At 40.7% G+C, this 17,269-nt stretch overlaps 1 protein-coding gene across 1 annotated transcript in view; it reads left to right on the top strand.

Annotated features, from left to right (window-relative positions):
- Positions 1-12,338: 12,338 nt before the first annotated feature.
- The window catches only part of FLT4 (fms related receptor tyrosine kinase 4), a 111,373-nt gene continuing 106,442 nt past the window's right edge, over positions 12,339-17,269 (top strand). Inside the window, exon 1 of the mRNA XM_031953816.1 lies at positions 12,339-12,531. Within this exon, the coding sequence (XP_031809676.1) occupies positions 12,468-12,531 (64 nt within the window). The 5' untranslated portion in view covers positions 12,339-12,467. The remainder of the gene's footprint in view (positions 12,532-17,269) is intronic.

The following is a 17,269-nucleotide window of genomic DNA, read 5'->3' on the forward strand; positions in this document are numbered from 1 at the left end:
TATATATATATTATGCATATATAGACATAAATGAAACATAACCTTGAGAAAATACTTTAACGTCTCCAAGCTTCAGTTTATTAACCTGTAAAAGGAGGACAATCATATTTATACTGCTCATTTTTAATAGTTGTTATGAGGAAAGACAATGAGCCATCCAGGCACTTTGCTAAGTGCTGTGGGTAGAAAGAAAAGCAAAAAATTCTGCTCTCAGTGAACTTACATTCTAATGGAAAAGACAAATATGAATATAACTAAGTACCGACGAGATATACAAAGTGAATTAGCATGGGGTTAGCAGCTGAAAAAGTTGAGAAAGGCCTCTTACAGGTGAGACTTGAGCTGATTCTTGGAGGAAGCCAGGAATCAGAGTTTAGAAGGAAGAACACTGCTGGTATGAGGGATAGCCATTTCAAAGGCACAGAGATGGGAGATGGAGTCTTATATGTGAAGGACAGCAAGTTAGACAATGTAGCTGGGTGTCAATTGTGTAGAGCTGAATAAAATATAAAAGAATTGGAAAGGTCTGAATGGTGATGGTTATGAAAAGTTTCAAAGAGACAGCTTGGTGAAAAAAATGGGAGTTCTGGAATCAGGAAGACTTGAATTCAAATCCATCCTCAGATACTTATTAGCTGTGTGATCCTGAACAAATCACTTAGTCTCTGTTTGCCTCAGTTTCCTCAACTATAAAATAGGGATAATAATAACACCTACCTCCCAGGGTTGTTGTGAGGGTCAAGTGAGATAATACTGTAAATTACTTAACACAATATCTAATGAATGGTAATTGCTTATTAGATGTTTGTTTTCTCCTGTAAATGCCAAACAGAGCAGTTTATTTTTTATCTTAAAGGCAATAGGGAGTCACTAGGGTTAACTTAGACGAAAGGGGTGACATGGCCAACTTGAGCTTTAGAGAAATCACTTAAGCAGCTACATAAGAAGGATTCCTTAGAGTGGAGAAAAACTTGAAGGACAGAGATCAATTACAAGTCTATTGTGAAAATAGAGGTAGATCAATGGAACAGCCTGGATAAGAAAGAATCAGAAATAATGAAATTCAATATAACAATATTTGATAAACTAGAAAATATAAATAATTTAGGAAAAAACTCCTAATTGATAAAAAAATTCTTGGAAACCTAAAAAGAAATCCGGCAAAAATCAAACTTAGATAAACAACTTACAACATATGACACAAATTCAAAATGAAAATATGACCTTAATATTAAATATCACACCATTAAAAAATTAGAAGACAAACATTTTTCTTTTGCAGCTATAGATAGGAGATGTATTCCTGACAAAACAAGGAATAGAGACAATTATAAAAAATAAAAAGGAAAATTTTGATTACATGAAACTGAAAAGCTTCATCACAAGAAAAACAATGCACCTAGAATAAGAAAGAAAGTGATATGATGGGGAGAATTTGAATCAAATTGGTGTATGTGTAATCAAAAGCCATTTTCCAATAGATAAAATGATCAAAAATATGAACAAACCTTTCTCAAAAGAAAAATTGCAAACTATTAACAACCATATTTAAGAATTCTCCAAATAAATAATAACTGGAGAAATGAATATCAAAACAACCCAGAGGTTTTGTCTTACACTATAAAAACTGGAAAAGACAAAATATGGGAAGTAAATGTTAGAGGCATTGTGGAGAAATAGTTGTATTGTTAGTGGAGTTGTGAATCCATTAAACAATTTTAGAAAGAAAATTGACATTGTGCAAATAAAATGACTAAAAAAGTTCATACCCTTTGACCAGAGATTCCAGTAGTAGACTTATACTTAAAGAAGTATTTTAGCTGTAAACCTCACTCTGTGACTAACTTCATTCATAGATATTTGTCTATCATAGTTATTTTCTTATTTTCATATTTGTCTTTTCCATTAGAATATAAATTCATTCAGTACAGGGGTTTTTGCTTTTCTTTCTATCCATAGCACTTTGCACAGTGCCTGGATGACTCATCTTTCCTAATAACAGTTATTTAAAGTGAGCAGTGTATGATTATCCCCATTTTACAGGTTAACAAAGTGAAACTTGGAGAAGTAAAAGTAGCTTTCTCATTTTATTTATGCCTATATATACCATAGATAGATATACACATCTATCTATATCACTCTTATTTTCCAGGGATAACCTCCCTCCATTCTTTGTATGTGACAGCAAAGAATTAGAAAGAAAATCAGATACCCATAAATTGAAGAATGGCTAAACAAATAATGGTACACAAATGTAATGGAATGACTGTGTCCCTCAAAAAATGACAAAAAGAGATGAATCCAAAAAAGCATCCAAAGATGTATATGAACTTATACAGAATGAAATAAGCAGAGCCAAAAACCAGTATACAATGTAAATGGAAAGAGCTACTTAAAGTGAATGGTACAAAATTATAAAGAGTAAGTATGACTCTGAAGAAGACTTAAGATGTTCTGATTCCATTGTAGAGGAAGGGTGTCCATGAGTGTGGTAAATTGCATATGTTTTCAGACTTTGCAGATATATTGATCAGTTTTGATGATTTTTTTTCTAGCTTCTTTTTATTTCTTTGTCTTTGAAAATATTATTTGCTATATGGAATGACAATCTGGGACCAGAAGGTAAAAGGCTATTAGGAAGATTTTGATAATGTAAAGAGAGAGAAACAAGAAAGAGAGAGAGACAGATACAGACACAGAGAGAGACAGAGACAGAGACTGAGATAGAGAGACAGACAGACACACAGAGAAAGATCAATAAGGATTCTTTTTTAAATAAAAATGTTATTGCAATCATCCAGGCAAGAGGTGACAAGGGTCTGAACTAGAAAATTTGACAGCAGATTGGATATGTGGGATAACATAGAATAAAGAATTGAGGACAACTCCAAAGTTCCAAGCCAGATGGCAATGCCCTCAATAGTAACAGAGAAATAATAGGGAAGTTTAAAAGATGTCTGGGTTGAGGGAAAAACAATTTTTAAAAATTTGTTTTGAATGCTTGTTGAGGCAATTGGTGATGCAAGACTATGACTCAGGAGAAAGAGTAGAACTTGGTTACAAACAACTGGGAATCATCTACATAGATGAATCTATGTAGAGATGAAAATTGAACCCATTGAAGCTAGTGACATCACCAAGAGGGATAGCATAGGAGCCCAGGATAGTGCCTTTTTAAATACCAATGACTAGCAGATATAAATAGAAAAGGAGACAAAATAGCTAACTAAGGAATAATTAAACAAATAATAAGAGAATACAGAGAGAATGATGTCACTTTTTGGTGCAGCCAGTGTGGGGGTGATGGCCTAAGAAAGAACTGAAAGATGGAGGACAGAGAACTTGTGATGAGGACAAAGAATAGGTTAGAGACTGTAAAGAATAGGGAGATATAGAATGATAATAGATTATGATCCTATAAAACAATTTCAAAATTTATGAAAACGAAACACTTGTGAGTGATGATGGCAAAGTTAAGAGAATAACCATCTCTGTAGCAGAGGTAAAGTAGAGGAGTAGGTGATGGGAATTGAATAGATTGGGAAACTAGAGAGATAAATTATAGAGATTAAACATATATATGGAAGTTACCCAGCATCAGCATAGGAGTTAGGGAAAAGAGGAAGATATTAAATTAGCATTAAACTCATTGGGGAAGGAAGGAGAGTATCGTAGAGACTAGACCTAGATTGGATGATATGTATCTAGTATAATTTCAAAGGAAGATAAGTTCCTAAGGGTAATAGAAGACAGAAAATATGGAAGTGGCAATGGTGAATAAGGAGTATTGTTATCCCCTAGCATGTCCAGTAAGTTAGGTGATTATGAGAGAAAGTGTAACTAGTAATGAGGAGGGTGATGATAAAGAAGTGTCATCAAGAGAAAGCTAGGCCTTCATTGCTGTCAGAAGGTTGATGTAGTGAGAAAGGAAGAGGTTTAAGATCAAAGTAAGTTTGCAGTTATAGAGAAGGCATCCCTGAAGGTACAGTAGAAGGAAGAAGCAGACTTATCTTGAATGGGACAATTGGGATGGGAGAGTTGAGATAGATAGGAATAAAAAAGAAGATAAATGGGGATGAAAACCAGAGTTTTACATCTGCAGGTGAGAATTCAAAATCAATGGGAGAGTATAGAGGTGGAAGTATGCTGACCACTGTAGAATGAATCTAGGCAGATTATCAGTGGTTCAAGGGAGAGTCTATTGAGAGAAGCATCTAATAAGATTTTTGGAAGTTAAATATGAAGGGCTGGTGTAATGGTGGGTGATATTATGTCCAAGGAGGCCCTGGAAGGCCCAACTCAAAATGGAGGAATGAGAGGCTTTGAAAGTCAAGTAGAGAATTTTATATTTGATCCTGGAAACAACAATGAGCACTGGAGTTGACTGAATAGAAAGGTGACACAGTCAGGCTTGTACTTTATGATAGCTGAGTGCAGGATATATTGTATTGAGGCATCTAGAGACAAAAAGGTCAATGAGCAATAGTCTAGGCATGAAGGAATGAGGTCCTGCCCCAGAATGGTAGCAGTGTCAGAGGAAAGAAATAAGTATATGCAAAGAAAATACACAAGAAATATAAGCAGGGTAAAAATCAAGAGAATTTGGCAATGGATTGCATGTGGAGAGGTGGGCGAGGAGGTTGAGAGAGAGTTAGGAATTGAGGATGACATAAGTTGTCAGCATGGATAACTGGAGAAATGGTGATATTCTCAACAGTAATAGAGAAGTTAGGAAGATGTGAGGACTTGGAGTGGAGTGAAGAGTGAAGATAATGAGTTCACTTTTAGACATGTTGAATTTAAAATACCTACAGCACATCCGGTTTGAAACCTCTAATAGATAGATGAAAGATTGGAGATCAAGGGGTAGATCAACAGATCTGAGAATCATCTCCATAGAGATGGTAGTTAAATCCATTTAACTTAATGAGACACTAACTGAAATTATTTATTGGGAGAGCCCAAAACAGAATACTTGGAGAGATTCACTATTAATGGATGTATTCTAAGAAGTAGAGATAAGGGAAGAACATTCCAGGGATATAGTACATTCAATGAAATGGACTGTTATGCACAAGAACATCATCTAAAGTGGTTTGACTGAAATATAGGGTACATGAAGAGGAATGTTTAATAAACCTAGAATGGTAAGCTAGAGTCAGATTGTGAAGGGCTGAAATGTCAAACAAGAAAATGTATATTCTGTCTTAGGCGCAATGTGGTACAATGGAAAATGACTTTGGATTTGGAGTGAAGACCTGAGTTCAATTCCTGCTTGTGCCATTAAACCTTGGACCAGCTGGGCCTCAGTTTCCTTACCTGAAATATGAGATAGTTGGACTATATAGTCTCTTAGTTCCATCCCAGACCAAAATCTATGTTACTGAAATCTAATAGGGAATAATCAGAGGTCTTTGCATAGGAAAGTGATGTGATCAGACCTGTACTTTAAGAATATTATTTATTCTTTGTGTGTAGAAGATGGAGGAAGAAGACTTGGCCAATGACTGAATATAATGGTGGCAAGGGAGAAGGAAAAATCAGAGGAATAATGGGCTTCTTGAGAGGTCAGAATTGCAGCCAAGGTCAGTTAGCTACCCTATGGACCAGACCAGGTCACCAAGAAAGTGAGTAGTTGTGATTGAAGCAGGGTGTCATCCCTTTTCTCAACATTCTTTAAGATGGATTAATGGACAGATTGCTAAAGGCTAGCTGAGGACTATGAACACTGGAGTCCAAGTATTTCCACTATCTCCATGCATCTAATAAGCCAGCGACCTGCTATCTTATTGGGAATGATGTGCTAACAATTAGGGAACAAAGACAACTTGTTTGTCTTCCAGAAGCCCAAAACTGTAAAGAAAATTCTCCATATACACTTACACCCCGAATTATTCCCAATGAGGTTGCAAAAAGAATGTAAGAATGTGCTTAAACTATTCTGGCCCCAAGGGATGATAGGAGATTAAATGATGTGAGTTCAGGGTGCTCATTCATTCTGCAGAAGGCTCTGATCACATTCTAGCTGTCGTCTCTTTTACCCAAGTGAAAGAAGTTCCAGAATAATAGTGGTATCTGTATTATATCAACACCTTCTATATGTCTGTCTGAGAGAATATACATCTTACACCATTACTCAGTAATGTCATGACATTTCTGAAGAGGCCAGAAAAGCTGTTTGTTCATAGTGGGAATAATAGCTCAACTTTCATCCCTGGCCAAAGTTGTCTTGTCAAGGCCTCTGGTCACTGATCTACTGGACCTTCAAGGTAAGCTATTGCTCCCTGAGGGTAGTATTCACCTTGCTCTGTAGCATAGTGGATGGAATGAGGGACTTGGAGTGAAGATATACCTGAGTTCAAATCTTGCCCAAATATTTCCTTTTTTTTTTTTTTTTTGGTTTAATATTCTTTATTTTGCTTCATTATTTCCTGAGCCCCTCTCTTTGTCTTTTTTATTTTGCATTGACTTTTCAATTTATTTATTTTTAATACACATTGCTTATGAATCATGTTGGGAGAAAAAAATCAGAGCAAAAGGGAAAAACCATGGGAGAGGGGGAAAAACAGAAAAAAGAACATAGCATGTGTTGATTTACATTCAATCTCTATAGTTCTTTTTCTGTATGCAGATGGCATTTTCCATCCAAAGTCTATTGCTTTGGATCACTGAACCACTGAGAAGAACCAAGTCTTTCATAGTTGATTATTTTACATTTTTGGTATTATTGTGTACAATGTATTCCTGGTTCTGCTTGTTTCACTCAGCATCAGTTCGTGTAACTCTTTCCAGGCTTTTTTATAATCAGATCATTTTTATAGAACAATAATATTTCATTATCTTCATGTACCACAACTTATTCAGTCATTCCCCAATTGATGGGCATCTGTTCATTTTCCATTTGCTTGCCCAACCATTTACAAGCAATATTATTGGGCAAATCATTTAACATTTCCTAGCCCCATTTTCCTCATCTGTAAAATGGAAAACTAATGGTACTTATCTTATGAGGTTGTTGTGAGGATTAAATAAGATTATATATGAATATACTCACTTATAACATACATGGGGTAGCCACCCCTCAACCTGCTTATTGACTCATCACCATCTTCATTTTTACTACACCAAGTTCCAATTTAATACAGGGCTATGTTTCAGTATTTACTTATTATATCTAACAAATTGGATAAACATTTTTACCCATAAATAGGTTGCTTAGTTCTCTCTAAGTGGCTTGATCAAGGTCGCACAGTAAGTTAGTGGCAAAGCAAGGCTAAAAATCAGGTCTTTTGACTCTTAAGCCACACTTTTATTCTCCTGTGATGGATGATGAAGATGGGAAGGAAGAAGAGGAGGTATCGTTGTGCAATTACAACCATATTCCTGTCAACCAATAAATGAATCCTTTGTCTAATTTATCTCCTGCTTATGAATTATAAATTACTCAAACATTATATGGTGTGGGATATGAGTTGGGGGCAGTAAAAGGGTAAAGTTAATAGTTTCCTTTTTTTAATTATAGTTTTTTTTATTTACAAGTTATATGCATGGGTAATTTTACAGCATTGACAATTGCCAAACTTTTTGTTCCAATTTTTCCCCCTCTTCTCCTCACCCCTCCCCCAGATGGCAGGTAGACCAATACATGGTAAATATGTTAAAGTATAAATTAAATACAATATAAGTCTCTTAGTTCCATCCCAGACCAAAATCTATGTTACTGAAATCTAATAGGGAATAATCAGAGGTCTTTGCATAGGAAAGTGATGTGATCAGACCTGTACTTTAAGAATATTATTTATTCTTTGTGTGTAGAAGATGGAGGAAGAAGACTTGGCCAATGACTGAGAATGCCCATGTCCAAACAGTTATTTTGCTATACAAAAAAAAAATCGGATTTTGAAGATTAATAGTTTCTTGAAAGGGAGTGGTATTCTAGCTTCGGAATGAAATCCAGGAAAATTAAGCATTTCTGAGCCTTTTCCCTTATATAGAGTTTGTTCCCCCAATCTGGGACAGTGGCCTGCTCTCCAAGTGGAAATGACAGAGGGAAATCCAAGATCTTAGTCCGAGTTCCCCTTTCTCCCAGTAGGTGGCAGCTCTAAGGAGATACTTGGTCCATCCTGTGGGTAGAATGATATGGATTTATCTCTTTCTCTCACTGCCAAGGCCATCTAGACCCATATTCTACCACCTCACTAACACAGAGTTAAACCAGAAATGTAGATAGGTAACATCTTCGGGGAGAGCTACCTACCCTCCACTCCTCCCTCTCTCACCATCTTTCCATTCCTGTGCTCCTACTATTGCAGCTCTTCCCCAGCTAAAGCCTCAGGGTACCTAGGGCAGTCAGAGAGGGGACTCAACTGTTTCTTTCCACCCAACCCTCAAATACTGTTCCTCTTCTTTTTTTATCTCTTTCTCTGTATGCTTATATTTGCCTATTCTCTTTCTACATATATTTAGCTATCTTCTTTTTTTCCCCCCTCTTTTCCTCGCTGAGTATTTCTTCTCTTGTCTTTCTTTTATTGTGTGTTTTTTTGTCTTCCTTCCTCTCTCCCTTTCTGCCTTTGTCATCCTCTCTCTTCTATATTTTTCATTGTCTCTTTGTTTTCTTTCTGCTCAGAATCTCCCCACTCCTTTCTCCACCAACTCCAGCTATTTCTCTGGCTGCTGTTCATTGCTCTTAGTGAGGAGAGGCAGAGGGAAGGAGGCCAGGCTGCAGAGGTCAATGGGGGCTTCCTACAGGAATCCCCCCCTCCACTCAGCCCAAGGACAGAGGGAAGGAAGAGAGGGCTGGGCTTTCTTTTTGGGTAACAACAATAAATTGGTTTATTTTTCTGTCATTCCCTCCCCCCGCCTCCACTGTTGTCTGGCCATCTCCCTTAGGCAAGCTGACCTTGATCAAGATAGACCTAGGGTTAAAGAGGGCAGCTGAGCATAAACAGGCATCCCTTCCAGGTATAAAAAGAGTTCTTTTCTCTCTCCCACCTCAAACCTGCTCCTCTTTATGACTCCAATATTTTTCTCTGTAACACAAGTATTTAGTCCATCTCCAAAGTTCATAACCCTTGAAGGTTATTTTTTATGTCTAAGTTTTATTAATGATTTAATAACTAACATTCATGTTACAAACAAACTTTTTTTTTGCAATTCCTGTATATATATTTTCACAAATATCATGTTGTCCAAGAAAAATCTGATCCAAAAGGAAAACAAAATAAGAAAGAAAACCAAATGCAAGCAAACAACAATGAGGGAAAATATTATGTTGTGGTCCACATTCAGCTTCCACTGTCCTCTCTCTGGGTGCAGATGGCTTTCTTCATCACAAGACCATAGGAACTGGTCTAAATCACCTCACTGTTGACAATAGCCTCGTCCATCAGAATTGATCATCGTATAATGTTGCTCTTGCCGTATATAATGATCTCCTGGTTCTGCTTATTTCACTTAGTATCATTTCATGTAAGTCTCTGCAGGCCTCTCTGAAATCATCCTGATGATAATTTCTTACAGAACAATAATATTCCAAACATTCACATAACCATAATTTGCTCAGCCATTCTCCAACTGATGGGTATCTACTCAGTTTCTCGTTTTTTGCCACTACAAAAAGGGCTGCCATAAATATTTTTGCACATGTGGTTCCCTTTCCCTCCTTTATGATCTCTTTAGGATACAAACCCAGTAGAAATACTGCTGAGCCAGAGTATGCAGTTTGATAACCTTTTGAGCATAGTTCCAAATTACTCTCCAGAAAGCTTGAATCAGTTCACAACTTCACCAACAATGTATTAGTGTCCCAGTTTTCCCACATCCCCTCCAACATTTGTCATAATCTTTCTTGAAGGTTATTTTCTAAATTTCCTTCTTCCTCATTTTTCATAACCAATGTCACCAGGACCTATTGATTCTATATCTGTAATTGCTTTTGAAACCCTGACCTTCTCTATTCCCACTGCCACCTACCACCTACCTAATAGTTACCATCCTCTCCTTAATCCCTCCTTCATATTGCTACCAGACTAATTTTTCTTAAACATAAACTTGGTTGCATTACCCCTCTGCAAGACCTTTGGATGACTCCCTATTGTCCAGTCAACAGAATTCAAACCCTTTTGCCTGGCATTAAATGCCCTTCATAATCTTGGACCACTTATTTTTCCTGCTTCATCTCATATTATTCCTGAGATTAATTCCAGTTTCCAACCTAAGTAGACTGCCAACCTCCAAATTATTTTTCCTACTCTATAATTTTACTTCTGCCTGGAATGCCTTTTCTTCCCTCCAAGAATTCCCCCACTCCACCTTAAGCTCAATTCAAAGGCTACTTTGTGCAGTAAATCTTCCCTGATTCCACCTATCAGTATGAACCTGTCTTCCAACCATATCACATAACATTTTTACACTCTAATGTACTTCTCACGTAACTGTTTTATAGTAAACTACATGTATTATTCCCCAATAGAATATAAGTTCCACGAGGGCAGGAACTAAGTCTTATCAAAATTATCTGTCTCCCCTAATTGCTAGAACAAGACTCTGTGCACAGTAGTTGCTTAATAAATGTTTGTTGAATTACAGTGAGAAAACAGAGGCACACCAATCCCAGCATACTTTCTGGAGTGAAGGTGAAACCCAAGGAAGGAAAAGGAAACTAGGAAGATGATGAGTTCCTTGGAAAGTGAGAGCCCCCACCAGGCTTGAGTTTGGGTGGGAAAGTCAAAGCTGCCCCTCTTAGGAACATTGGGCTAAATTAATCATCTTATATTCCAGGCATAATCCTCAGAACAATGAGGACCCAATATCCAGAGCAAGATTCAGCCTCTCTAGTATGCAGTGTGCAGGACACCCAACTCTGGTCCCGTCCTCAGAATCTCACAGCCTTCACTATTCCAATCTGTCCAGGTCCCTTATTCCAGCCTCCTTTTCACCTTCCTAACTAGATTCAGGTAAGGTGAGTGAGATAGGGCTCTTTCTGTTTCCTCTCATCTCTACCACTCCGGGCAAGGAGTATAGTGATTTTCACATAATTAGTGTTCAGGGAGGAGAAAAGAAGGAAATTAAGCATTTTTATATCACCTACTATGTACCAGGCATTGTGTTAAGCATTTTTTTTTTTTTTACAGATATCATCTCATTTAACCCTTACAACAACGTGGGAAGTTGGAATTATTATTAATATTTCCATTTTACAGTTGAAGAAACTGAGGCAGAGATTAAGTAACTTGCCTGCAAGATTACATAGGTAGAAATTGTTTGGGGCTGCATTTGAACTCAGATCTTCTGACTCGAGGTCAGTGCTATATCCATTATGCCACTAGCTGCTTCAACTTTCTTCAAAGCCTTTCTTCAATGGCCGAAGGCCATTAGATAGGGTTCCATACTCCTCCATTGGGGCAGATTCCTAGAGAATAAAGAGCTGCTACCAGCCCTATCTCCGCAAGCTAGGGATCCCTGTGGTACAAACCAGCCAAGCAGTGGTGGTCCATGGCTGAGAAAGAGGGGGAAAGGCAGGGAGTCTCCCCACCACCAATCCAGAAGCGTTTCCTTTCCTTGGCCAGAATCAACACTGCAAGGAGAAGACGTCCCCAATCTCTGCTCCCTTCCAAGTCACTGCAGCGAAAAAGTTTCAGTCTTCACACATCCCAATTCTTATATGCCTGGGAGGGATCACATTTTAGTCTAACAGCTGCTTATTTAAACTAGAATTATCGCAAGAGCTTTGATTCTCAGAGGAAAGAATTTGTGCAAGAAGCTTCTGCTTTAACGATTCCGGTGGCGGGGAGCTTATCCCCCACAGAAGCAGCCCACTGTGGTTCAGCTCTGATTGAAAGGAAGTTATTCCTCATTGAACTGAAACCTGCCACTTTGCAACTCTCGTCCCTTTGCCCCTCCGTCTATCCGCTAAGACGAGAACGGTCTCGTCGCTGCTCTTCCACAAGACAATCCTTCGGACACCCGGAGGAAAGGGAATCATCCCGCCGAAATATGTTCTTCTCTAGATCAAACGTCCCCAAATCCTCCTACTTCTAACGAAACGAACGCCGATCCCGCGGCCATCCTGGCTGCCCTGGCGGCTCAGCTTCTATTTACCCCTGTCTTTCCCAAAGCTGACAGCAGTCATCACGCACAGGTACTACGGCTACGCGGGCCCCGCGCCCGGCACACTGGCCGTCTCCCCGCAGCTGGGCCCGGGCTGACAATTCGGGGGCAGTCCCGGCCTGGTCAGGTCCCGGAGCCAAACTCCCTCCGCCCTTTGCCCCTCCTGGCGGGAGTTCCCCACCCCGCCCCCCTCCTCCGGCCCCGGCCCGCCCTCGGCCCCGCCCCGCGGCGGGCACAAGCACGTAGAGGAGAGGAGTGGACGGGACGGGACTGGACGGCGGTGCAGCAGCGCAGCCCAGCGCAGCGCAGCCAGCGGCGGCGCCGCACACCCCGCCTCGCCGAGCTGACGGCCGCTGGAGATGAAGAGAGGGGGCGCCTGGAGCCGGAGCCTGTGGCTGATTGTCGGTGTCCTGTGGGAGGCAGGTGAGGAGCCGTCACGGTCGGGGCGCGGCGCGGCGAGATGGGGCGGACGGGGCGGGCTGCTCGGTCCCCTCCCGGCCGCAGCCGCAGACTCTGGCCGCCTTCTCCCTAGTCCTGCCTGGTGGCCCGGACCACCTCTGCTCACGCGTCCCCCCCACGCCCCCCACTCCGTGCTTGTGCCGGGCACGGCGCCCGGAGGCGTCTCCCTGCGCTGCTGCTGGCACCTCGCCCCCGGCCCACATCCGCGCGTTCGGGCCCTCCCTGCGCCCCCATCTCTGCCGCCCCCACCCTGAGTGGCTTCGGGGGAGCACCCGTGCCCGGCCATCCGCCAGAGGGCGCCCCGGGAGGGGCAGCAGCCCCCGCCACCAGCGGTGCCCCCGACTGGCGGGGCGAGGACTGCCCCCGTCCTCCGCGGGGCCGCTGGTTCCCAGTCCGATCCTTTTGTGGCGCCCGAGCCCCGAAGGCTCCGGAGCGGGGCAGCAGGCGGGCGTGGGGGCTCGGGCTTTTACGCCCGAGGAAAGGGGGCGCAGGGGGAGGCAGGGCGAGCTCAGAGGAGAGGAGGAAGACCCGTGCGCGCTGCCGTGCCCAGGGAAGGCTCGGCCAGGCGGTATTTCTTCAGCTGGACTTGGATGCGTTGGGGGTAGAAGAAAGGGCGTTGTGGATGGAGGGGGAGAGCGCGAGGGGCAGTTTGGGGAATGCTTCCGCAAGACCCGGACTCCAGTCCTGGAGCTCTGTGCTGAGGCTGGAAAGATGGAGCTTTCCACTTCGTGGAAGCCTAGAATGTAAGAGTGGGCCTTTTGAGACCATCAGACCAGCTAGGAACCCGAAACCCCCTCAAATGCCAGGCCAAGGAGTTCGGATTCACCCTCGGGACAAAAAAGAGTTTCTGAAGATTTTTGAGAAGAGTGACCTAGATACGTACATCGGGAAGGCTGTAGTTAGTTATAGACCATGATAATTAAAGATAAGAGAGGCCTTTTAGGCTTTTGTGATAAATCAGGCGAAAGATGAGAACCTGGAAGGCAGAGGGAGAACATGGAGAGGGAAAGAAAGAAAGGATTTAAGAGCTATTCCTGGAGCAGCATTAACAGATGCTACTGGATTGTCATTTATTTCCTTTGTAAGCACAGTTTCTGGGTAATCAGGAGGTACCATAGACAAAGGATCAGCAAAGCATTTAACAGATCTTTTAAGCTTTTCTTGGAGACTGGATGGAGGAATATGCACTGGACGGTTAGGTGGATTTGGAATAGTTGAAAGACCAGACTCAACTGTTAAGGATAGATGTCGATGTGAAGTGCCACAAGACCCTGTCTTTAGCTGTGTTCTGTTCACTATTATTATCAGTGATTGTGATGAAGGCAAAGGGCTATACAGCTAGAGAGATAGAAGGACCTTAGAAATTATCTGGTACAATCTCATGAATTTACAGATGAGGAAAGCATAGCAGATTGTCCCAGGTGTTTATGTTTCAACACTGCATATGGCGTGAAACTGGGAAAGATAAGCACAATAACAAACAGAATCAAGATCTAAGATCTTTATAGTTCAGAACAAAGGGCCCAATCTAGTAAAATGGAATTTAGTAGGGATTAATTTCAAGTATTACCCTCAGAATAAAAGTCTACAAATGCAGAACTGGAGAGATATGCTTAAATAACCATTAACATGAAAAACGCTCGGATTTAGAATGCATTGTAATACAGAAGAATGATCACCATAACAAATGTTACTATTTTAATAGATTATTTGTTATAACAGATTATCACTCTGACCAGTCTAGAATTGGAGGAGAAGAGCTTAGTTTGAGAACTGAAAGGTAGCTTTGAGGCCATTTAGTCTGATTCCTTAATTTTACAGATGAAGAAATTGAGATAGCTAAATTAAGTCACTTGCCTAAGGCCACACAGTAGTAAGAGGAAGAGCTTGAATTGAATGGAATCTTCTGATTCCAAATCCAGCACACATTATATTGTGCCATGCTGCCTCAGATCTCATCTAGGTACTTCCATGATCAACACTACCCCTCCCCAGCCTTAGTCATGCTAAAGTTCTTTTATTCTTTTGTGGCTACTATGACACACTTAGGTTGCTTGTTATCCTTCACCATCTCTGCATGACAGAGTCAATTCCTTTTCTGAACATACATATCCCTTCCTCCTTCCCTGATAGGATCTTCTACAAGTTTTACTACTCCTTTGCTTCACAATAGCATGGTACGGACCTTGACTTCTCAAAGCTATGTCCTTAAAATGTAAGCTTTGACATGATAGAAGGAGTTCTGTCTTGGGGACAAACTATATTTGCAGTTCCAAAACCAACTTCTTAAAGGATAGTGCAGTTCTTTATGAGTGGATGATGAATGCTTTGGCCATGATCACCAATATAATGTGGCAGCCATCTAGGTGAGGATGGCTAGAACTCAAGGGAGAAATGAGAGCTGGCCAGTGACCTGAACAGAGGAGATAACTGACCTGATGGCAGTTGATGGGATCACAAAGGAAGAGAGGTTAGAGAGAACAGGGCTAAAGATGAAGCCTTGGGGATACCTCCACTTCAAGAATAGGAAGAGGAAAAGGAAACAGGGAGGATAAACCTTGCTTCCTGCCATTCCAGATTGAAATCAAAGGTTGCTTGGTAGTCAGGGACAATAACTGTGTATTATCTAAAAAGGATTGCCCAGTAGTTTCATGCCCCAGTAATATGATTGAGATATAGAAGGGTTAGGGAAGCTCAGGAAAGCATTTTGTGTTGATGCCAATGTTTATTAGGTAGGGATATTAAAGCACATATAAGAAACTCAGGAGAAAAAGGACAGACTGCTATAGAAGGGTGAGATTTAGACTAGGGTTTGGGGTAGTGGGGAAAATAAAGGGATAGATATTCCAGAGAATCAATGGGCACTAAATTAAGATGGTTGAAAAGTAGTTGTACACCAAGATGTGTAGGGAATGTGGGTGTGTGAGAGAGAGAGGGTGGGGGATGAGGTAAGAAGGGGGAGAGAAAGAGAAAAGGCTTTTGAGCTTGGGGGAGGGGCCTGAGTTGAGCAGAAGGGAAACAGATAATAACTGAGATTACTGGGAATTGGTGGAGACAATATTGTAGTCTGATCGAGTATTCAGAGCCTATCCCCTCTCAAGCAAGGGCTGAAGGTATAAAGGTCTACTTCTTTTTCGCTTTTCAGGGAGAGGAAAGATTCCCTGTCAGAGCCTAGCCTTTCATTCTGGGGAGTAATACTTGCATCTTGTGCTTTTCATGAGCACTATTCCTCTAGAAGTGGTCCCAGTATTTTATAAATGAGTAAGGTAGATAGTTCTAAGGAGGGGAGGTACCATATGTGTGTGTGTGTGTGTGTGTGTGTGTGTGTGTGTGTGTGTGTGTGTGTAAAAGAAATAATAGGTAAATGGGAGGAGGGAAAAGATACTAGCAACAAGAGGCAAGAGAATCCAGGAAGGCCTTGTATAAAATGTAGCATTTGAACTCAATTTTGAAGGAAACCAGGGATGCTATGAAAGAGAGATGAAGAGTGAGTGTATTCCAGACATGGATGGCAATTGGTGCAAAAATGGGAAAGAATGTCCTACTTGAGGAATAGCAAGAAATCTAGACCTTCTTTTGTATCCTTAGCATTTAGCCATAAAGTAAGCCTGACATATAGTATAAATATAATAAATAACTGCCTGACCACAGGGTAGGGGAAGAGAAGTAATATGTAACATAATTAGAAAAGTTAGTTGAAACCAGGTGGTAAAGGGTGTTAATCCTAACTGCAATAAGAAGCCATTGGAGTTTATTGAGGAGTGGGTGACTTTTTCCACATGTAGGCTATGAGAAAATCATTTTGGCAGTTTCTTGCACGATGAATTGGGAGAAGCGCAAGATTTGAACAAGGGAAACCAAACAGGAGACTGTTGGAATAGTCTAGCAAAGAGATGATGAGCAGCTGAATTACAGTGATAACTTTATAAATAGAAAGGAGACAGATTTTGAGATATGTTGGGAGAAAAAACCCCTAAAGACAGAAAAACCAGGACCAAGAGAATAGAATCCAGGGTCAAAAAGTGGAGACATGTCAGAGAATGAAATTTTAGCCTTATCTGTAGGGATATGGGAGTGAGACCTCATTCTAGTCAAACTTGGAATGGGTATGACCAGGGCAGAAAAGTCCCTGAATAGCCAGAAACATCTGGAAGGTTTCCTTCATTTTTGCACTAGTCATTTCTCCAAAATCTCTTTGTATGGCTACTGGTAAATGTAAACTTTTAGTGAGTAGAGAAGGGAATTGGGGACAGGGGAGAGGAATAAGGGAAAAGCAGAATTTTTTCCAAACACTTTATATGAGAAATATTATAGCATAGTGAGACAAAACTGAATTTAGAGTGAAATGGGCAGAATTTTAATCTCACTTTATGAAACTGAACGGACCATTTGAGCCCTCTGTAAAATGGAGAATTTGAAAACAGTCTGCCTTAGAGTAAGGAGCATTGAGTTTAAGTACTGCCTCTGACAAGTACCCTTCCCCATTAAAGGGATTAGGGAGTACAACAGCCCCCCAATCTGGAAAATCCATGTAAAATGTTCTGGCCCTCTCTTCTATATGAGAGATGAAGTCTGAATTTTTTCTTTTTCTTTTTCCTTTTCTTTTATGGGATGTTTCCAGTATCTTATTGTAAAAATTTGGATTGATATTATATACTACTATACATATATTTTAGGCAATTCTGTGTCTCTAAATTTTTCC

This window comes from Sarcophilus harrisii, chromosome 2 (genome assembly GCF_902635505.1).
Source record: "Sarcophilus harrisii chromosome 2, mSarHar1.11, whole genome shotgun sequence".
Classification (NCBI taxonomy): domain Eukaryota; kingdom Metazoa; phylum Chordata; class Mammalia; order Dasyuromorphia; family Dasyuridae; genus Sarcophilus; species Sarcophilus harrisii.